The sequence below is a fragment of the Euprymna scolopes genome, chromosome 29, assembly GCF_053919585.1.
Source record: "Euprymna scolopes isolate OS-2025 chromosome 29, ASM5391958v1, whole genome shotgun sequence".
NCBI lineage: Eukaryota > Metazoa > Mollusca > Cephalopoda > Sepiida > Sepiolidae > Euprymna > Euprymna scolopes.
The window spans coordinates 83,013,433-83,037,357 of NC_136510.1; the positions used below are offsets into that span (position 1 = coordinate 83,013,433).

Genomic DNA, 23,925 nt, shown 5'->3' on the forward strand with positions numbered 1-23,925 from the left:
GGTAATTGAATTCCTGACCATCATCATCACCAGCTGGTATGAATAAAGATTGCTTTGTCATTTTTCAACCACGAAAGATAATGTAATTTTTGGGATCATCTTTGTAGATTAACGTTGTGTAACACCCTTCTGAATTATTAACTGCCCCTACCATCACAAGTAATGTATTTCACCTCTATGTTAAAAAAAGATCTGTATTTCACGTTTTTCTCTTCACCTATACAGGATGTCCCAATAAAATGTATACACTCTTTAAATTATCTCAACTTGCTACATGAATACGCTATGCCACGTTCTCAAGAGATGTTTAGAAATAAAGAATTGCACTTTCAGCAGGATGGAGCACTTCCCACTATCATCATGACGTAAAACTATATCTTCATAGTCACCTGCGAAACAGATAATTAGGACGAAGAGGAAGTATCAAGTGCTATCCACGCTCACTGGACATGACTCCCTCCCCCCTAATAGATTTTTCTCTTTCTTTTCGGTCGGGTCAGGGGGCATCTTAAACACAGGGTTCACACAACAAAACGAGCTACAATGAATGAATTGAAAGCAACCATTGAAAGAAGATGTGTTAACATACTAACTGAACCGATTAGGAACGTTTTCGATTCAATCAGTGAGCGTTGTCAGTTGTTCCTGGATCACAATGGCCAATATTTGAACACTTTCAATAAGTAGATTTTTTTTTTTTAGATTTGTTCATAGTTTTTGATATATAAAACGTTTCTTCCTCATAATAAATGTTATTTTCTGTATATTTAAAGAGTGCATCTCATAAGAAATCTTATTTTATGGCCATTTAAACATTTTATTGGGACACCTTGTATATAAGCTTCTATTAATAACAATGAAGTTGCCGATAAGTATCATCACAGTCGCCGTGATGTACGCAGTATATAGATGCCTCATTCTCCGTTACCTGTATTGTGTTTTCGACCGTTATAAATATGTCCACGATATATACACGGCCCGCTACACAAAATGGGTGTGTGGAGTTTTATATATGTGTGTATGTTTTATTTACTCTGCGTTGTCATTTTACTTTCTCTCATATATGTGTTTTTGACGACAAAATCTGTTTCATTTTATAAAATTAACTTCTCATAAAGATTTCTTATTTTTCAAATGTCATTCAGCTATCGATTTAGCATAAAAAAATCTATAGGGCGTCGACGGTGTTGTGAATGATAAATCGATAGATAGTTTGGCCAGGAAAATGTGCACCGTACTAAAATAATAATTTCAAGATAAAAACATAGAATATATGTCTCTTTAAAATGGTTGTTTGTTTTGCTGAAGTTTTGTTTTGCTTCAAACGCCAGGAATTGATGGCATATAATTATTAAAAGTTCGTATTCTTGTCTTAATTATAACTATTTTGATTTGTCTGTGATTTTGGCGAACTCATTTGTCTGCTAATTAATTAGTAGGTGATATTGTGTAGCAAATATTGAACTGCAGATGTCATTGTTTTGGACATTGTTAGAAGTTATTATGGCGTTGATGGTAGACACCGCTTTGACAAAATAATAATAATAATAATAATTATAATAATAATAATAATAATAATAATACTAATAATAATAATAATAATTATTATTATTATTATTATTATTATTATTATTATTATTATTATTATTATTATTATTATTATTATTATTTACATCTTAGGAGTAATCACACAGGCTATCATCAAAGATTTAATTTTGAGAACAAACTTGTGGTGTTTTCTGAAATCTGAGTGACAGCAGGTCTCCTCAGATTTCTAGTACTCTCCACCTCTTTTTATAACATTTCCAGATGAATTTGCGTTATCGCAACACCCGCTTTCCATTTTTTTCTCAGGGGCAGCGCCTCTTGTTCTTCACTGGAATCTGGATGGACATAAATCTCACCAAGGCCCCAGTCCTCAGCAAAGGTCTGGTTAGTGTTCTGTTCCACTCTGTCATTTCATCCTCCTTGATCTTCACTTATTTGGTGTGCCGAATGTTTATAGCGACACAAGAAAATATCATCATCATCATCATCATCATCATCATCATCATCATCATCTATATATATTAATACGATACTCTGTGTGTGTTTTTCTGTGTCACAATTAAAGCCGGCTCACTAAATTGTTATGTACTTCCATTTCTTGTCATAAATAATTTTACCAAGAATTCTTCATAAGTTTTGGTTTCGGTTTTGATTATAGCTGATCGCACTAAAGTCATCTATTTTTTTTATAAATAATTTTATCAAGAATTCTCCATAAGTTTTTGTTTCGGTTTCGATTATGGCTGAAGGAACTCAAGTTATATATATATATATATATATATATATATATATATATATATATATATATATATATATATCGTAAGTTTTATTTCGGTTTCGATTCAAACTAATGCACCCATATCATACGGATATTTTTTTTCTTTTTTTGAAATCGCAACTTTATAATAAATAAAAATCGACAAAAATATATCTATAATAATATATACAAAATCTGCAAGAATTAAAATAACATATTTAAGCGTACTTTACAACCGGGCTTTGTCGGGCGTTTGTGCTAGCTCAGATAAATACTTTTGCAGTTTTAACAAAAGAGCTACAATGATATCAGAGCGTCAACATTTACATTGAACATCTACAGAATGACAGCATCAATATATTACATATGAATGAGTCTCTGTGGAATTTTCATTGGTCCCGCTAGTTACTATTATTATTATTATTATTATTAGTAGTAGTAGTAGTAGTAGTAGTAGTAGTAGTAGTATAATTATTATTATTATTATTATTATTATTATCATTATTATTACTATTATTACTATTATTATTATTATTATTATTATTATTATTATTATTATTATTATTATTATTATTGGCTCACAGGGAGCTTTTGTTACATATAGGGGGCTTCTTAAAAGAGAGTCTTACTACAAGATGAGTCTTAGTGAGAGATGCTTAGAAGGAGTCTTCTTACAGTGAGAGAGATAGAAGTTCATTTTATTGTAAGAGAGACTTAGAGAGATTGTTCATGTTATAATTCTTATATATTAAAATGTTCTTTCTTAGATCTTGCTGATGGAAGAAGGAGAAAGCTCTTAGAGTGAAGGGATATAGTGTTCAGACAGTTCGGACATTGTGTAGACATGATGATGTTGAGACGTGTATGTAAATACATATAACACAAATATATAATACAATTGGACTTTACCTTTGTATAAGAAACATAAGACACAAGACGAGCTTTACAAAAACACTTGATGGTTTATTCTTCACACGACCGGCCGGGATTTCCATCCTCAAGAATTCAAAGTCTCACATTTTTCCTTGAAGTGACGTCTCGCTCCTAGACGCTGAATCTCCCCGAGTTTTCTCACTGACTGTCTTCTAACTCTCTAACTAAAGTTTTTCTCTATTCCTAGAACTTTCTATTTTCCGTGACGTCATACACATGTTAAAACATGTGCATTTGTGCATTCTTTCACGTGTCCTGGACATACGTGTCCAAAACTTTTCCTATCTCTACAAAAGGAATTTTAACCTATATTCAATATGTTAAAACATTATCTTATAAGCTGCATTCTTTCAATTTAAAATTTCATAATAAACTTGACAGCTCACATTCTTTTCTATAATATTTATCTATATTCTAAACAAATGTTTCGTTTTACATTTTTAAATTCTCACACGTAATCTATTTCTAAACCAAGATTACGAGGTTCGAATTTCTCTATTGCTATTTCATTTTCATTTTAAACTAAATTCTCCATTTTTATACTTACATGAAAAAGGGACAGCCCTTATCATGTAACATCCCTCCCTTCCATATTTCACAAAAAAAATGTATGCATTTTAAAATTTAGTATATTTTTTATTTTTACATCTACACAACCACACGGCTAGAAAGATTAGTAAAAAAAAACGAAAAAAAAATCTCTTTCAGTCAGCCCTTCACGGCCGACTTCACAATTATTTATTTTTATTTATAAGATCAGAACCTTTCTGATCTTTGTGGCATTTACTTTTTGGGGGTGTAGGGTCTTTACCTATGATTCACATCAGCTATTTTCCAGCCATCCATATGCCGCAGACTAGAGGTTTTCAACTTTCTCGAAATGGACGACTTCCTGCGTCCCTAGTGTCCTGATCTCTCTTTCCGCATGGTTAGTCTTATCAAGTATGGCTTTGTTTCTTGTTTTTTTCTATAACTATCTTATTCGGGACATACCAAAGCTCATATACTTAAATCTTTGTGGTTGGCTTCAGAAGTTTAAGACATACCTTTTTTTCTCTCATACGGATTCACTCGGATTTCCTTGCTTGGATTCTTGAAACTTCGACGAGGATTTAGAAATATCACCCCTAACTAACTAACACCTTTCGCGCCCAACACCTTAATAACGCTCTAAATACTATCTAGTAGCCCGATTGTTTTGTGATTTTTCTTTTCTCTCACCAGCCTCTAAGATCCAGCAGATATATCCCACATTCATGCATCTCTAAAAAAAAATACAAGGTTATATCTTTCTTACGTAATCTACGGCATATTTTTGCCTGTCTCTTACTTCATTAAGCTATATGTGATTGCCTCGGGACTACCTCTCATCGGTTTACTGGTCCCCTTAAGAATTTTCGTATTCTTTCCAACGCCTGTTTATTAATTAAGCCAAGACTTACCACTTTGCTTGGAGTCGGTACGTGCAACCAGCTTATTTTAAGCACTTAATTAACCAGGTTCACAAATTTTTCGTATAGGGGCACATCTTGTGCTTATCAATCCCTACCAAGTCACTTTTCTTGGAGAAAAATTTTTAGGATCTCTAAAAAAAACAACAAAACCAAATGCTAAAACAAAACATCTTTCTTACGGCTTATCACATCTAAAAACTCTCCAAATACCCGTTTACGTAATTTTAATTCTTGTCCCCCTTCTAAAATTTTAACTGAATCTGTAAGCCAACCATACGTCTTAACTAGTTTTATCTTCACCTAGACTGTTTTAAATCTAATGTATATTTACTGATAACTTTGAATTCTTGCTGTGAAAATCAAAAACATTACATACATAAGACAATTTACAATATTTGTTCAACATCATAAAAACATATTCAAAAAAAAAATACCTTAATACATTTAAACATTTTGCAACAGTTATAACTTTTTTTCAACAAAAAAAATCATCTGTAACAAACAACAATTCAACAGTCTGTCCAAAACAATTGTCCCTTTTTTTTAATTCAAATGAAACACAAAAAATAAATAAAAAGCCGAAAAGTTCAACTATGAACACAAAATTGCATTTCCAAACAGACTTTACACGCTGTTTCAGGGAGTACATGCGATTTTTGAAAAATTCGTGTTTGATTGACAGATTAAATTCAACAATTCGTCCAAAGGATTTCATATTGACACAAATTTTCATACAAATTTCAAAACAATAATGGGTGACCCCCAATCTCTGCATTTGCGTGTATGTGTGTGTGTGTGTGTGTTTTTATCAAACCAATTCATTTATCAATGAATTACGCATGGTGACTTGTTTACTATATTTCCATTAATTACTATGGATTTCTTTTACGGCATATCGGCCTTTTCTTCTTTTTCTTTTTAATATTTCTTGTATCTTTTGTTCTCTGTGTGCGTGTGTGTTCAATTTTTTTTTTTTTGCATTTCTGTGATCGTGTAATTTTTTCTTCCGTGGTATTATTTATTTATTTATTTAATTATCTTGGACCCTTTTAAAACGTTGTGTTTCTTTTTCTTTTTCGCATTCTGTAATCGTGTAATTTTTTCTTTTTCCGTGGTATTATTTATTTATTTATTTTTTAAAATTATGTTGGACCCTTTTAAAACGTTGTGTTTTTAATTTTTTTTTTTCGTGGTATCGACCCCAGGTTCGTTTTTTTTTTTGTTTTTTTTTAAACCACCCTTGCATGAGTGGACTAGTCACGTACACCAAAATAAGTATATGTTACATATATTATGTAACACTTTCACACAGGTCTTAAGAGACCTTTCTCTGAAAACATGATGTGGTGTTCCCTGGAAGCTGAGTGACAACAAGTCTCCCCAGGTTTCCATTACTCTCCACCTCTTTTGATAACATTTGCAAATAAATTTGCATTATCGCAGCAGCTGCTTGCCATTGATTTCTCGTTGGCAGCTATTGGTCTTTTCTGGAATTTGAGTGGCAATAAGCCTCCCCAATGTCCCAGTTCTCTCTGCACTTATTTGGCTTAGGTCTGCTCATTTCATCGGTCTTTCCTTCCTCCTTGACTCTACCATGTTATTTTGTATCGCTCTTTGGGGGGCAGTGATGTGGCAATGGGGGTACGGTTGGGTTAGAGGACTTATAGATGTGCGGTTTCAGTGTTCTTGGTTCCATGTAGTGTTTTATGTTTTGCCGTTGAAGCAGTTTTTCTGGCCCGCACTCGTTGCTCCTGTGTGTTAGTTTCCACATTCAAGGGGTTTTCTTAACATTCCAGTTGTTTTCATGATTGTTGTTCGTTGTATTTTTCCAGTCATTCCTTTGATTCCAATTTCTCCCATTCTTTTTTCAAAATTTTTCGAGATTATTCCTAGTGCTCCTACTATTATACCTATTATTTTTATTTTTTTCATCTTTCATATCCCTTCCAGCTCTCTGGCTAGCTCTGTGTATTTGCTTCGTTTCTCCTTTTCTTTCATATTCACACTATGGTCAACGTGAACAGCAAAAGCTACGATTTGACAGGATTTTTCTTTCTTGTAAATTATTACGACATCTGGTCTTCTTGCTTGGATGGGTTTATCAGTTTGTATGTCCATGCCCCATAGGACGTTGTGATTCTCGTTTTCAAGTACTGTTGCCGGCTCATGTTTGTTGTTGTTGTTGTTGTTGTTGTTATTATTATTATTATTATTATTATTATTGTTATTATTATTATTATTATTATTATTATTATTATTATTATTATTATTATTATTATTGACAGAGTAGCATTTTTCACAGAGGCTATGGTCAAAAGTTTCTACCTGTCAACAATCTTCGGTGTTCTCTGGAGTCTAGGTGACAAGACGTCACTCCAGATTCCAAGTATAAACGGATTAAAACTGATTAATGTCATGAAGAAAATTGGATTACTTGTGGGGTAAAACAACGAAGGAGACAGATTCCGGTAATTAAAGGAACAGCGTAGATAAGTTGAAAATAATATTGCTAAAAGGAAAAGTTTAGAATCGAACCAAGTATTCAAAAGTTAAAAGTGGATGCATATTGCTATTTAGATACGATTTTAGGGGTGTAGAGACTTGTCTGTCGAGTTTGTAAATAAAGATAAAACAAGTGAGGTCAGATATCGGGTGTTGGATGTATTTAATATGTAAAATCCATGTGAGAAAACATTCACGTAGCTGGAGCACGTCTCTGACGCCACAAGTAAGGGATATTTTCAATATATCCAGAGAGTTAGTCATTCATGGGAGAGTTGGGGTAGAGTTGTTTTTGGAGTCAGAGAGGAGAGTTGAGTTAGCTTTTGGGACTGAGCAGAAAAGAGAGACAAGAAAATGTACAAATCATATAGCAATTGATTTCCTGGTAATCATCAGCTGGTATGAATTAATTAAAGTTAATTTAATTTATTTAAAAGTCGTCGTTTTGTCATCTTTCTTTTGAGCAAATGGGCAGAATTGTAGACAGACACGTATTCAGAGATGGTCACTTTTTAGTTATATTCACCTCGAACAAGGCTTGTTGACACGTGTATTTAGGTGGTATGCTTGTCTTCTGTCAGCCATAAGCAATTGGATCCTAAGTATCGCCTCGAATGACAGAAGAACTGACTTTTACTTAGTTATTTTATTAATAAGCATTATACGTTCATTAATATATATGGTTTTGTTTCACAATATTGTTTTATTTTTTGTATATCTTTAGAATTTGTTTTCAAATGATTTCTTATATAGTTATCGACTTGTAGCAACCGATTTCTTATAGTTATCGACTTGTAGCAACCGATTTCTTATAGTTATCGACTAGTAGCAACCGATTTCAATATTGTAATTGCAAAAGCAAATTGATTTCTTTTCTTTAATTACTGTCACATTAAAAAATATAAATTCGTATCGAAATCACGAAAATGTTCATTTTTATCTATATACATGAAAAAATAATGTGGACGATTTGGTTTCCTGTTTAAATTTTAAATTAATTTTCAAGCGTTTCAATGGTTACGTTTATGCAGTAAGTTGTGAAAAACCAGTTAATTATAGAATGGAAGGTTCGAGATTCGAAAAAGGACCATCTTTTGGGGTGTTATGAATAAAAGCAGTTAGACTTATTTCATTTACAAGGGAGTCACAACTTATCAAGGGGCAGAGGCTACAATGATCAGAATTAGTTAGTGAACACAGTATTAAACGGTAATGGTAAGCATTGAATGGACGTTAATAATTTATGAAGATATTTGAAAACGACCATGCTGTAGTCAGCTGAGAAACACTCCATTTATTGTGTTCCATCGACAAGCACAAAGGATAAAAGATGCTTTATTCATGGAATTTTTGTTCAGTGTACGTACAGGTGGAGAACAATGGAAATTTTTGTCAGTGGTTGTAGCTAGGCGAGTGTTTTTTGTGAATGTCTTGGAGGAGGCATAGATTGAAGCTCAACTGAGCACCTGTCATGAAAATAACGATGGAGGAGAGATAGGTTTGCTACGTCTCTTCTACAAGAAAGAGCTAGAAGGAAGGAGAAGAGGACATCCTCCACGTGATCGCGAAGTTTTGTACAGTATCCAGGCAAAAAACGGCCTCTCAGCAGCCTCTCGGCAGATGTAACAATGGCATCAATTTTAGGAGATATCTAACTACTATATATCTAGAGGATTGCGACAGGAGTGAGATATGTTCTCGAGCGATAAAACTCTTCAACTATTTTTTGGCGACTTTTGCAAACAGATAGAGTTTTCTCAAATGCACGTGATTTTCAAAATCAACTCATTTTTTCTTTCATTATTTACTAATTATGAACAATTCATTGAATATGTTGAATTCGAAATTTAAACAACGTTAATTAAAATAATTTTGAAAAAGTATCTCAAACGTGTTATTACTACCCCTTTCCTTTTTCTTTCCTCACACACAAGTCTGACACTACGTAATCAGATTCCTTCATCTTGAAGTTCTCGAAGACAATTACCGAAAGTCAAGCTTTGCTAAGAGTTTCAATAAGATTTTTTTAAGTCTACCGAAGAGAAACAAAAAGTATAAAATGAGGTAAGTGATGTAACGATGTGCTCACGTAGAATCACGTACTGTCAAAACGATATAATTTCGATTGATCACCATAAGCGTAGATTGTGAAATATTAGGTTGGGTGATGATTGGGGTGGTGAAAGTAGAAAATATTTAGTGGGTAAGTTGCCCTGCTACCACTACTAAACGTATCGTAATTGGAAGAGTGAATCGGATCGGAGAAATTGTAGCAATTTATGGATTGTAAGTAAATCGATTGATTATTAGCAGGAAACTTTCATGAGATACAGACAACCATTTTTGGTTTAATGTCTGGTCTCGGTGTTTCTTTTGCTATTGTGTCAGTTTGTAGCCGGGAAAATTTGTTTATATTTTATTATATATAAAATTTCTATTGGCTTCCAACAAGCATTGATGTTACTGTTTTTTAGGCTTCTTTTTTCTTTGCTTTTAAAAACCTTAATAATGTTTTCGGAAGTAAATAAAAGAATATTTCTCTCGAAAACAACTAAACAAATCACTATGCACAAATATTTGGAGATATAAATAACACGATAGATGAACCTGTTTGCTAAATTATTCGATTAGTTATTAAACAAGCAAAACAAACAAACCAAGCGACATGAATAAATATTTGAAGATATAGTGAACATAAAGCATAAAATCTTTTTTTTACATTTATTAAAATCAACATCAAATAACCCGCAAAAGGTTGATATGCCGTAAAGCAAACAATCCAAACCAATCGCTGTGTAATGCGCACATCTCTTTCCTATCTATGCCTACTTGCTGGTGTGGCTAGCTTCATTATATTTAGGACATCTAGTGAGTCTACAACTGTGGTCATGCATGAGCCTCCACTATCTAGACCTTAATTCCTCAGGTGTTCTATCCATGGATTTATGTAAAAAATTTCGTAAAAGGTGTTTTTTTAGGACGGTGAACGTTAAATTAAAATAAATAACTATAAATATGTTTCTTATACAAATATTTAGTTTAGTGCAAAGATTGGTTTTTGGCTTTTATAATTTAAGTATAATGTTAGCTACATGACTTCGCGAATCGTGCGCATACGGCGTAATTTTCATAAACTCTACGCTCTAAATACGGCTATATTTCAGCATTTTCTTCTACTGTGTCAGGTATTTTAGCGTAGGCATAAGGATTTACATATTCCCAAATATAATAATCTAATGGGGTTAGATCGCACGGACAAGGTGGGGGAGAGGCTGCAGGGAAGAGAAAAGGGCATCCCCCACTAAGGCACGAAGTCTATTTTGTACTCTGTCAAGGCAGGATAGGCTTATTTAGCAGCTCCTGCCCAGATGTGGCAGCACTACTCCATCCTTGGACGTACCTGGCTTTTATACAGATAGAAAATTGCATCAGTAGTGAGATTTTCTGGAGCGGTAGAAGGATCCCACTATTTTCCCAGCATCTTTGGCAACAGACCTGATGTACGTATTCCATTTCAGATCAGGAGTAAAGGTCAAACCCAGAAGCTTGTCAAAACATGGAGCCTCCCCAAGACGAGAGCCATCCATTTCAATTGATGCCAGATGAGGATCAGAGCGTTGATGATGTAAAGATAGAAGCTTGGTTTGGGATGCATTAAAAGTGACCAGCCACCTCTTCCCCCAGTGTACCACGCGCTCAAGATCAGAGGAGAGAGAATCATAGAGAACTTTGTCATTGACGGCCTTTGATGTGTTGCCATAGATGGTCATGTCACCAGCATAGATGTCAACGAATGATTTAAGAATGTTTTTTTTTATGTAAATTGATCGTATCATTTGCAATTTTTAAATGCTCATTCATAGTAAGTTTTTTTTCATGGTAAATTGCCAACCTAAGCTGAACCAAAATAAACGATTTTTTTCCGAATCTGCAATTAAGGAAAATAAATTGTAAATTTAAAGTTAGTCGTTTCTAAATTAACCATATACAGTCCTGGTCAAAATTATAAGACAACTTAAGAAAGTAAACGTTTACGCATATTATCGAATTTTTAATCAAACAAATGGTTGAAACCATTGCCAAAAAGGAAAATATCATGGAAAAAATGAAACCTGCTTCATTAGAAACCTTAACCCTGGTCTAATAATTATTTAAAAAAAAAAACATTTTCACCTGGTCAAAATGATAAGACCATTTTAATAAAATCGGCTAGTTTTGAAAAAATGAATACGAAAAGCTTTCTATGTTACTAAAAGCAACTTGTTAGTGGATAAAAAAAACATCTTACTAAATTATAAATGGCAAAAGGGAAACCATTATCAGATTTTGAGAGAGGAAAGATCTTTGAGCTTACTAGGGATGGACTCTCCCATAGATCCATTGCAAACGAAGTGAATCGTAGCAAAACAGTCATCACAATTTTTTAAAGAAATCCAGATTAATATGGGCATAAAAAGAGTCCAGGTCGACCAAAAAAAAAAAATAACCCCATGACTGGATCGCCGTATCAGAAGAAGTTTTAAAAACACCCAGTATGAGCTCAAGTCGATTGAAAAGCCAAACAGCAGCAGAATGTAGTCCTAAGGCACCTGAAAATCAAGGGTTTCAATCATTTAAAGCGACTGCAGAAACCATGTCTTCTTGAACAGCACAAAACTAACCGACTTTAATATGCCGCCAAATACCAGACTTGGGATGAAGAGAAGTGGGAAAATGTAATTTTCTCCGATGAGAAAATGTTGAATCTAGATGGTCCAGATGGATTTCAACACTATTGGTATGATAAAAATTTTCCCAAAGAGACTTTATCAATTCGGCATCGTGGAGGAGGGTCTTTAATGATCTGGGGTGCTTTCTCGTCAGCTGGGACCTTAAAGTTGCAAGTAGTGAAAGGCCGGAAAACATCATTGAAGTACATTTCAATGCTTGAAAATGCTTTTATCAGGACTGTAGGTCCACGTCTGTGTGGAAGAATTTGCATTTTCCAGCAAGACAACGCTGCGATACACACTTCTCGACAAGCACGAGAATACTTTTCTTCAAATAATATAGAATTGTTAGATTATCCAGCATGTTCTCCGGGCCTCAATCCCAGTATGATTCGATAGAGGAACTTTCTGATTCAGTTTTCAGTACATGGGATAAAATTCCTTCGCAACTGATAAAAAAAATTAGTCGCAAGCATGCCGAAGAGAATTTTTGAAGTAATTCGTAATAATGGAGGCTATACTAAATACTGAGACCCTTTTTAGTAATTTATAATTGCCTTTTGCTAGATAGATTATCAGTGGTTTTATAATTTTGACCACGTAGAAAAGGTTTGGGTTTTTTTGTAATTATTAGATCAGGGTTAAGGTTTCGAATGAAGCAGATTTCATTTTTTTTCATCATATTTTCCCTTTTGGCAATAGTTTCAACCATTCGTTTAATTAAAAATTCGATAATATGCGTAAACGCTTACTTTCTTAAGTGGTCTTATGATTTTGACCAGGACTTTATATATATTAAAACAAATCGCAGACTACTTGAGTGTTAAAGAAATCAAAGACTACTTGAGTGTTACAGAGGGAAATCACAGCAACAATCAGGACAGTACAAAGTGTCGCACATTATTGGCAATTATAAACGTTGTATTTCTGTTGTGCGTATTATTAGACGACGATGAAACAAAAACTCTTAGGCATTTATTAATTAAAAATTAAACTGAACAAGTCAATAAAAGTATATGGATTTCATGAACTATTTCATCCACTATTCCATTTTTTCGTTATTTCCATGGCAGGTGCTCGTCTTAACTCCAATCTCATGTTCCCCCCTCGCCAATCTTTCACGAAAAACACCCGTCTACCTGAATCCACTGTGAAAAATTTCCCCCACTCTATATCTGTGCCTAAATCAAAACGCGGATTCCATGAACAAAGCTTCTTTCTTAGAACTGCACGCCTGTGGAACTCTGTTCCGTCTGCCTGATTCCCACCGGACTACAACTTGGATGTCTTCAAGTCCAACGTTAACAAATTCCTAATGAACCGCCCCCTTAAGTAAACACTTCATCAAATCTCCACACTAACGTAATGTACTTGCAATAACCCTTATCCCTGAGTGGCTTCCGGGCCTTGATAAGTGGTGATCACTGTGTAAAAAAGAAAAGGGAGTAGTCTCTTGGGTTTATCCGGTACATAAGATGAGATACGTGTGTCTACTATTCAATATTGAGATTTTTAAAGAATCAACTTGCTGCCCACCTCAGGAAGATGTGACAAAAGATGGGAATGTTGTGATGTCAAGCCAGCATTCCTAAAAGAGGGGCACACTGGCCCAGCAAAAATTGCCTTTGCATTCCCATCGGGGCGTTTCAGGCAACAAGCGATAAACTTGCGCCACCCGTAAGCCGGGTGGCAAGGTCTGGTAAAGTGGACCTCTTATGTAATACTCAGGCGGTGTATTTCAAGCCGATAGGTACTGGACTAGTTCCTGGCCCCGCAACTGTCGGGTTGATTGTAAAGAACGGATTCTTGACTGGTACTTTCTACCCAGTTTCCAACAGCCGAATCAGCAAGGATACTTATCCCAAAACATCAAAAATCGTGGAAAATAAATGAAAAATATGACGAATAAATTTTGAAATAAAACATGATATATATATAAAACACTAACCTAACCACAACCTAAGGAAAATTAACCCTAATGAAAATTCATCAGGGAAAAAGAAAACCAATTTTTTTTTACTGATAAAATCCTTTGAATATTGTTTTTTCAATACTAAACCTAGAATTTTCAAACTGTGTAATATTGTCCTACAATAAATCCCATCTGTTAGTAGAGGCTTAACAACAGATTAATCTTTTATTTTTATTATGTAATACAGTTGACTGTATCTCCTTTTCCTTAGAAATATAATGTATTTTCCTTATGTAATTTTTTTACACGATAATGCTTCTAACTCAAATAATTTATGTAACTTTCAAAAATAAATTGACGACAAATTTTTATCCTTAAAAAACTGGCTTCACTTTCTGACAGAAAGTTTTTCTTTTAAGTTTACATTTAAAAGCAAAGTTATGCATACGCTGCATTCTCGAAAATGATATTCAATTATTTGAACTGTGATTTAATTATATATAGTGTCTTTTATATCAGCGGGCAGATGATAATAAACCTTTAATAAGAGCGTAGCTGAAACATGTATGCAAATATGTTGCCAGTATGCGTGGATAAATAAAGGTGTATACTCATATATACAATGTGAGGCAGCACGTTATCAATCTGTTACAATCGAGGAACTCATAATTCAGTTTCACACGAAAAAAGACGTGAGTGTACTGTGAGGAAGAAAAACATCTAATGTGAAGCTGCTTAATCGAAACAATGACTTGGAAATTTCTGTTGATTTTAAGATATATCTACAATTTCCAATCAGAAAAGGGTCAGATATTCTAGCATAGTCCGATTAAAGGTAGAGAGTTCTTCTCATAGAATTTGCTATCCCTGGGTAGAAAACCAAGAAGAGGCACATAAGCAGAAGAAAAACCGATATAAGACATTTCTTGCTGACAGTGCACAAAATGATTAGAGATGCCATGTGATTCCGATTAAGAGTGGTGCTCGTGGATTTCTGGGATAAAAATAGAAAGCATAGGCCGCAAACTGAAAATTGTCTCTGGTCGTCTTTAGAACACAGCTCAATATGCATTAAGTTTAATTTATTCAAAAGCGAAACATCTTTACCATTAATAGATGTAATAATTTCTCCTTTTGATCTGTTTTGTTTTTAATATCCTGAACGGTGGCAAAAACTGTTTTTATCATCAGGAGTGGCAGCATTGCCTTGAGCTACCGAAACTTTGTTATCATTCTGATTGGCTGCTGATGAGAGCAGGGTATCGCACATGCTTTCACATATTATATATACGAGGTACCTTCAATTAGTTTTCAGATTTTTTTTACAGGCATTTAAAATTGTCGTAGACTCCTGAAAATTCAATATGTTATTGCTATATATCTTACGAGATGGCTGATCAATTTTTATGGTTTCGGATTCAAAGGAACAGCTACAGAAAGAATCGCAATACACCCTGCTAAAGCCTGAATGTCACATCTAGTGAATTTCAAAAAAGCAATCTGGGCGTGAGGACATTTTAGAAGAAGGATATCCGATAAAGTTCTGTTGTAAACTTGGAAAATCACTTTTTAATTGGTATAAGAAGTCATTAAAGTCTGTGAGGGATGAAAAAGGGTATGAGGAGAGTAAGGAAGTCAGAAAACCAGAGTTGAATAACTAAATAAAGAATGCCATTGATAAAAACAGCTGTGTGTCTATAGAGACAATAAGTGCACAGTTTGATGTCAGTATGGGAACTGTATACACAGTTATTCGCGAGGAACCAGAGATGCGGAAGATTTGCGAGGAGTTTGTTCCAAGGCTGTTCATAGAAGATCAGAAAGAACAACGCTGTCATCACTGCAGAGAAATGGTCGAGCTAATCAATTCAAACCCGCAGTTCTTGATGCTTTCGTGACCTGCGATGAAAGCTGGATCAACTACTATGACACCGGGACCAAGAGACAGAGTTCCCAGTTGAAGCATACCGTCTCTCCCAGACTCCAAAGGACCAGTACAGAGCAAATCCATCCAGAAACTTATAATTATAATTTATTTGACAGCACCGGATTCCGACTGGACAGACAGTTAAGAAGGAATACTAAGTTGAGGTTTTTAGGGAGGTAAAAACAGGTCAGCGGCATTTCTACCAGAACAATGTCCACAACACGATTCCTGTCCGAGACTATTTAACCAAGGTGGTCATCAAGACAGTTCTCACCCTCCCTTTAGTCCAGACCTTGCACTCTGACTTTTTGTTATTCCCTAAGCTGAAGGAAAACTTTAGAGGCTGTCATTATAAGACAATTGAGCAGATTAAAGACGCTGTGACGAGGGTCATTGACACGCAATTACAAGTGGACTTCCAGAATTTGTTGAAACGGAATAACAAGTGTATTGCAGCCGGAGGAGATAACTTCGAAGGAGACTAGAATTTCATGTGCGTACTATCAATAAAAGTACCCAAATGAAAAAGTCTGGAAACTTATTTAAGGCACCACGTAGATTTATAGACCATCAAAAAATTAAAACCTACATGATTGTAAACAATGATATTTTCAAATGTTTCTATACTTTAAGATGAAGTTGCCTATAAATAAATAAATATTTATTAAAACGAAAATTATTCTGAATTACAATTAATTTTTAATATCTATATTTTTACTCTCATATAAAAGAAACTAGGTTTATGTGTGTGGTGTGTGTCTATGTGTTTGTGAGTCGGTTCCCTACGGCCTAGAGAGTGGTTGGGCCGATTTTTATGAAATTTCACAGAAATGCTTATTTAGTATCTGGCAGTGTTCTTAGGCTTTGTATCGGAATGCCCTTGTAAGTATCAATAATCGATAATTGAATCAATCACGTTAAAGAAAGAACTGGCGATGTTGGCCAAAATAAACACTTTACAGCCTAACATCACAATGACATTTGAGAAGTGTCACTACCTCAACAGACCGGCTACATAAAATTAAGAGTAAGTTCTTTGATATAACAGGGGTGCGTTCGAAATGAATGCTTCTGTTAAAAGCACAATTAAATCATGGTAGTTGATTTTCTTTATTAAAAACTAAGATTCAAATCATAATCAACGCCATGCATAAAAATCAACAGTATGGTTCTTTGATATGACAAGATGTACGTTCGAAATAATTGCTTATGTTTAGGCGCCACTAAAGTTCTCCGTAATAGAGTAGCCTTGCATCGATCCAACATTAAAATCGCAGAAAATAGACACCTGCATGTTTCAACGCACATGCATACATGCAGTTAATGCAATTTTAGGATAATGCCAATTTTTCAAACCGATAACTACTTTTACTTACTAACACAAGAAAAATTTCATAACAAAATTCACTACCGCATAAAACAAATCCCAATTACAACATATATAAAAAAGAAAAACTCAAAATACACTTACGCGCTCAAATACATATCCAAGTGTTTATCCCACACACGAATCAAGACAAGCAGGATGAAACGCACACACGGCGCTCAGGCACACGTATTTGCACGGAAACACTCACATCAAATATAATGCAGAGTTCCCAAAGAAAATGCACTATTATACCCACATGCAATCAAAGAAAATCTATTTATATATTTATATATGTGTGTATGTTTATATGAGTGCATGTATATGCATATATATGTGTATGTTTATGCGTATATGTGTGAATGTATACATGGGTATATATATACATATATATATATATATATACTTATTCTCTTTTTATTTTATTTTATTTTCTATTTATATATATGTATGCTTAGGAGATTTATTTAAACTAATCAATTTTAATCAATATATACATATGTACATGTGTGTATGTATATATATGTATATATGTTGATGTATGTATGTATATATATATGTATATATGTGTGAGTGCATATATGGGTGTGTGTGTGTATATATATTCTTAATCTTAGTTTTATTCATTATTTATTTTCGATTTTATATATATATATATATATATGCTTATATTTGGGGCCGACCTTGTGCCGTCGAGTGACAAGTAAATAGGAACATATAAGCCAATACAGCATGGTATGCCCACATGCATACACCTAGGTTATACACCTACACACACGAATCAAATCAAGCATCTCAAAAAACTCATGTATACATGTCCCGTTCACGCACGCACACACGCACACGCACGCACGCACGCACTCTCTATGTTTATCTCGCTCTACTTCTCTTACACACAGCGACACACACAAACACACGGCACGCGCACACACACAAGCATACGCACATGTGAAAAAAAGAAATCACAGAGTTTAACCCGTACACACACATACAAGCATGCAACATATAATAACTCACTCTTACACACGCACATGCACGCACGCACTGATACACACACATCAAAAGAAAAAATAATGAAAAAAAAAATGGGCATAAACACCTCCCAACATCCCCACATACTAACATTACCAAATGGACTCAACACTGATCCCATCAAATGAACCTCTAAACAGTCCCATTGGAGACACCTAATCCCACGCTCACACACATGTTTTAAAAGCGCACTCGTGCTGTGTTGACCGAACCAAGATAGTCTTGAAAAGAAAATTCCATACACATTTCACCAAGAAACAAACTTTTACCTAAAATACTTTTAACTCAAAATTTTTTAACTAAAAAATATCTGAAGAGAGCTAAATAAAAACCCTAAACGCGCTTTGAAAATAGTTAAAAATATTTAAAAATAATAAGTCTAAAAATCAGCAAATGTTGCTGGCTGTACTCTTTTATATATATATATATATATATATATATATATATATATATATATATATATATATATATATATATAAGAGACGAATATTGGCTGAAGAGAGCTTGATAAGGATACCTTAAACGGGCCTTATTATCGGGCTTGAAACCGACGGTACCAATGATCTGTCTCAACTAACAACTTTCTGTACACAAAATATAAATATATATATATATATATATATATATATATATATATATATATATATATATATATATATATATGGGTTCGTTCCTTATAGACTAGGAAACGGCCAAATAGATTTTCATTTAAATTGACAAAACTTCAGTGTATAATTCTGGGAGTGATCTTAGTTAGGTTTTGTCTCAGAATACCTCTGATACTTACCGATAATCGATAATCGAAACCGTTATTTTAATTTATTTATCATCGATAATATTATTTCCATGTCGTCGCTTAGCAACAATGACAGAACAATGGGCGTGAAAATTATACTGCGGGTAAGTTCATAGCGTATATTTTTTTTCATGACGTGGTCTGTAGTTTCAAACTCCGCACGTAAATTATCTTATCTTTATGCTGTTTTTTTTCTCGTTAACTAGAAGGATTATTTATATAAAATAATATTTATAAAAGAAACAGTAGATTCTCTAAAGTGCGATATGTTAACATCTATTTTTGGACTAAGTTACTCTACAGAGGCATATGAATCTTCCTCCCGGGCGATTTCACGGTTTTCGATGACAATAAAAATATAGGAGTGTGAAATATTCGTTGATCATCGTTCTAATCAAATTATGCATTTAACTTGGATAGATTGACTGTATAGGTCTCTTAAAGCGCCAGTCGTAATATAAAAGAGGCTAAGCAAATTTACGTTAAATATCTAATTCTTATCCACAATAAAAAAGAAAAAAATCACTGTGTGCGTAAGTGTGTGAGGAGTTGAACCTATCTTTTGCAAATTTTACACAAAGCTAATTTATACATCTGGCAGTGTTCTTAGAAATGTTTATGATAGAAACTCATCAGATAACTATCGAAAATAGAAAAAATCCAATCTTAAAAATAGCTTTTCTCTGGATAAAGAAGAAGAATTTTTGAAAGGAATATTATACATTACACGGGTTAAGGGAGATAATAAAATTTCAGTAAATCATTTCTTCTTAAAAAAAACAGATTTATTATAAGCAGGATATATAGCTTAGTGGTAGAGCATTCGACTACAGACCGAATGAGCCTCTGTTCAAGTCCGGGTGTGCCTCACCATGTCATTTTATTTTTTTTCTTAATTATGAGTTCAATTCATGATAAAAAAGAGGTAGCATTTAAAATTGCCGCAAATAATTTCTACGTTTGCATATTTTAAAACTACACATAAATCAGAAGTGACATTTCCAGGGCATTCATCGTAAAGGACAAATATCAGCTAACGTGATGTTGTAAAGAAACACAAACGGAATTTGATGAACTATATTGTCATCATTATTATTATTTTTTTTAAATATTTGTGAATTAATCCATCGGTCAAATGTTTCATCGTATTATATAATAATCAATACTGAATTGATTCTACAATAATACATGCGCAACCGTCATAAATTATATTATCATGTTTAAAAGTATTGTTCGACCGGGCAACATCGGGCTGCCAACTAGTTGTTTATATATTCATTGTTTTTATTTTTAAAAACGTTCTCGGGATGACATGCTTAAAAAAATTTAATTTGAACAGTACATCAAAAAGAGATTCTGAAAAAAAAAGTAATATTAATATTGTGACTAGAGTTTGACTTTCAGTTTGTGATCCACATATGGAACGCTGTGTAAGAACAAGATATAGTCCCTGCTATAATTAATGATCATCTTTCAGCTACCGTTAAAGCCATCACTTTCTCCATGTTAATAATTTTTCTTGTTCGGTTGACCATGTTTACTTATTCAGTGTAATGGCCACAGAAACCGGAAGTTAAAAAGAGTAGACAATCTTGGCTATCGCTAGACTTATATATTTATATATGTGCGTTCGTTCATGAAGTGTTTTCTTTTTAATCTTGATATAAACAGAAAGTGAAATTTACAGTTTTGTCAAGAAAGTGTTATGTAAATAGCAAACCTTTGTATGGGAAGGTGGTTACTTACCAACGAGTGGAGGGTTACGTTGCAAGGCACATTTTGCGCCAACACCGTCACATCTCATCCCTTCGAAAAGGTAGGAGTGGAAATCTTCGCCGCAGCCCTTCTGTTCCTTGTTCGAACAATGGTAACAAATCAGAGCGTTTGCTGTAAAATATTAAAAAAAAGCAGAAAAAATTATAACATTAATTGTCATCGTATGTTCCTGTGTGCGTGTGTCTCTACAAATTCAAAAACTGCACAAGACACGCCTAAAACGCTGATACATTTTGCGGTATTTACCTCTGACAAAGTATAGAAATATTTGGGATAATTTTAATTCTGTTGCGGGACGCACGAGTCTCAAGTTAAACCTATTTGCACTTCGCATAAATAACAACATTGAAAAATTGGGAAAGAAAAGTACGATGTGCCGTAAATAAGTTTCCAGACATTTTTTATACAGGTATTTAAAATTGTTGTAGATTCTTGAAAATTAGTATGTTATTGCTATACATCTTATGGGATGACTGAACAATTTTTATGATCCTAGGTTAAAACAAACAGCTACAGCTGATACTGGAATACACCCTACTAAAGTGTACACATAATTCTTTGTGAAGAATTGAAGACGTAGAAGATTTGCGCGAATGCACAAGTCCGCACCTCCATCCTTGTTACAGACTCTTTGAGGAAGATGGGCATCAAGACAGTTTCTCACCCTCACTATAGTCCGGACCTTGCCCCCTGTGACCTTTGGTTATTTCCGAAGCTCAATATAAAAAAAAAACCTTAGAGGCTGTCGTTATAAGGCAATTGAAGAGATGAATGAGGTTGTGACGATGGTCATTGAAACGCTCACACAAGAGGAATTCAACGGGTCCTTCCAGATGTTGTTGAAAGAGTACAAGTGCATTGTCGCCGCAAGTGATTATTTCAAAGGAGAATAGAGTTCCGTGCGTGTACTATCAATAAAAGTGCACACACGGAAAAGTCTGCAAACTTATTGAAGGGACCTCGATTTAAGAATGGCTTCTGGCATTAGATTCATTGATCGACACCTTGGAACGTCAAGGACATACATTTCTTAGAATTATCACTATCTTAATTATCACAGAATTTACAGGCAATTATGTTTGAAAACTCAAACAGGATTTATAATAAAATTAATATCAGTACTTTTAAGAGAACTAGAGAACTTGAGTTTTAGAGAACTTGGTTTATTTTTTTCACTAGCGGGGGTTGGTTTATCCGGGCGTAAAATACGCTTAAATATGATATTTTAATTCATTCAGATATCATATATATAAATATAGACCATGATTCCGAAAGGAAAAAAATATTTAGGTGCCATCATCTAGAGTCGAAACCGAAGCATTCAATGCTGGTGACGTTACACTGTACCAACGTTATATATATATATATATATATATATATATATATATATATATATATATATATGTGTGTGTGTGTGTGTGTGTGTGTGTGTGTGTGTGTGTGTGTGTGTGTGTGTGTGTGTGTGAATAAAAAGGAAAAACCTAAAAGAGTAAAAAAAAATAAATAAAATCAATGCTTCGTCTCCATTTCAGGGGACATCATCAGGATTTCTAGGCTAGAATGTACAGGAAGACGGTCATATCACATGCGAAAGAGGAGAAGTTTAGTTCTCTTTCTGTTCTGGAGAGCTGAAATGGGGACGAAACGTTGGTTTCATTTTTTATTTATTTATTTTTTTTACTCTTTTAGGTTTTTCCTTTTTATTCACATAACGTCTAAAGCATCATTTATATCTTGCTTTATTTTATTCATATATATATATATATATATATATATATATATATATATATGTATGTATATATATATATATATATATATATATATATATATAGATAGATAGATAGATAGATAGATAGATAGATAGATATAATTTACTTGGCGTGAGTGAGGTAACAAAAAATGGAATGTGTTAGTAAGGCGCTTGCGACAATTTCTAGATGGTAGACCGCCCACTGTTTATTAACTTGATGAGACCGATAAAAAGCAGTTCAATCTCTAAATGGAGCTGAATTCTAGACAGGAACAAAAAAAAAATGAGGCGGGAAGTTAGACGTATATGATGTTGCTAAAAAATGAGATCAATTAGTGGGTTGCCCAAAGACAAAAAGAAAAGCTGGGTGTGGGCATCTTGGAGGTTTTCCTACTTTGCATCTCTAATAAAATTAGAAATTGCACACAAAAAAGTCCACATGATATAATAAAGATTGTAAAGTATTTGAATATTTATTTGTAACTGTTGTAATTTTATGTGTATGTTGCATTCACATAAAACTGAACCATTAATTTAATTCCCTGTTATCTATATATCTATAAAAGTGAGAATCTCTGTGTGTGAGGGCACGGCTCAACCGACATACTCCACGAATTTTTGATCGACAGACTTGAAATTTGATATATACTCTATTCAGACATCTGGAACTTTTTTAATCGGTATACATCCAGAAAAAAGGGATACTAAGGAGCCAAAATTGTAAAATTGGTACTTGGGAGGGGGGTCATTGGATTTTCATCTGTTTTTCAACTGTTTGATAACTGCGAACGAGCGGTCGTGAAACATGACAACTTCCTTATGTTAAGAAATTAAGTTTGAAAACACTTTTTAAATTTCGTGGCAAGCTGGTTTAATGGTTATTGTTCTTGACTCACTGGGTTTAGATTTTTGTTCCGATCCCAGCAAGAGTATTTTAGTTTTTACTTATAAGAGGTGAACTATTACTTTTTATTTATTGCGGACTATTATCCTAATCTTTTCTTCGTTGTTTCACGACGTTTCGGCTAACTATTCCTCTGGCCTTCGTCAGGTGGTAACCGCGAGGGACTATCGCCTGTCTTTAAATGGAAGATCGGATAATAAATAAACATGAATTTATAAGACCAAAAAATTCAACCTTGGTCGCCCTTCAGGGCCCGTGGCGCAGTTGAAAGAGACATTGAATCTCTACGGTTCCAGGTGAGAATTGTCTGAAGATAGCGGTTTCAATCCTACCCAAAACGTGGTGAGACGTCAACAACTACAGAAGGCAGTGAATGCAGTCAGGAGAATCAGAGTTCTTATCCGTCGCGGTTACCACCTGATGAAGGCCAGAGGAATAGTTGGCCGAAACGTCGTGAAAACAACTAATAAAAGATGAGGATAATATTCCACAATAAATAAAATTAATAAATAATACTCATCTCAATAATGAGTTCCAATTTTAAAAAAAGTTAACTGTT

The 23,925-nt window shown here is 34.0% G+C and overlaps 1 protein-coding gene across 1 annotated transcript in view; it reads right to left on the minus strand.

Moving 5' to 3' along the window:
• Nucleotides 1-23,925, minus strand: part of LOC145252753 (uncharacterized) — a 511,723-nt gene that overhangs the window by 60,679 nt on the left and 427,119 nt on the right. The window contains exon 2 of the mRNA XM_080112638.1: nucleotides 20,683-20,823. Within this exon, the coding sequence (XP_079968764.1) occupies nucleotides 20,683-20,823 (141 nt within the window). The remainder of the gene's footprint in view (nucleotides 1-20,682; nucleotides 20,824-23,925) is intronic.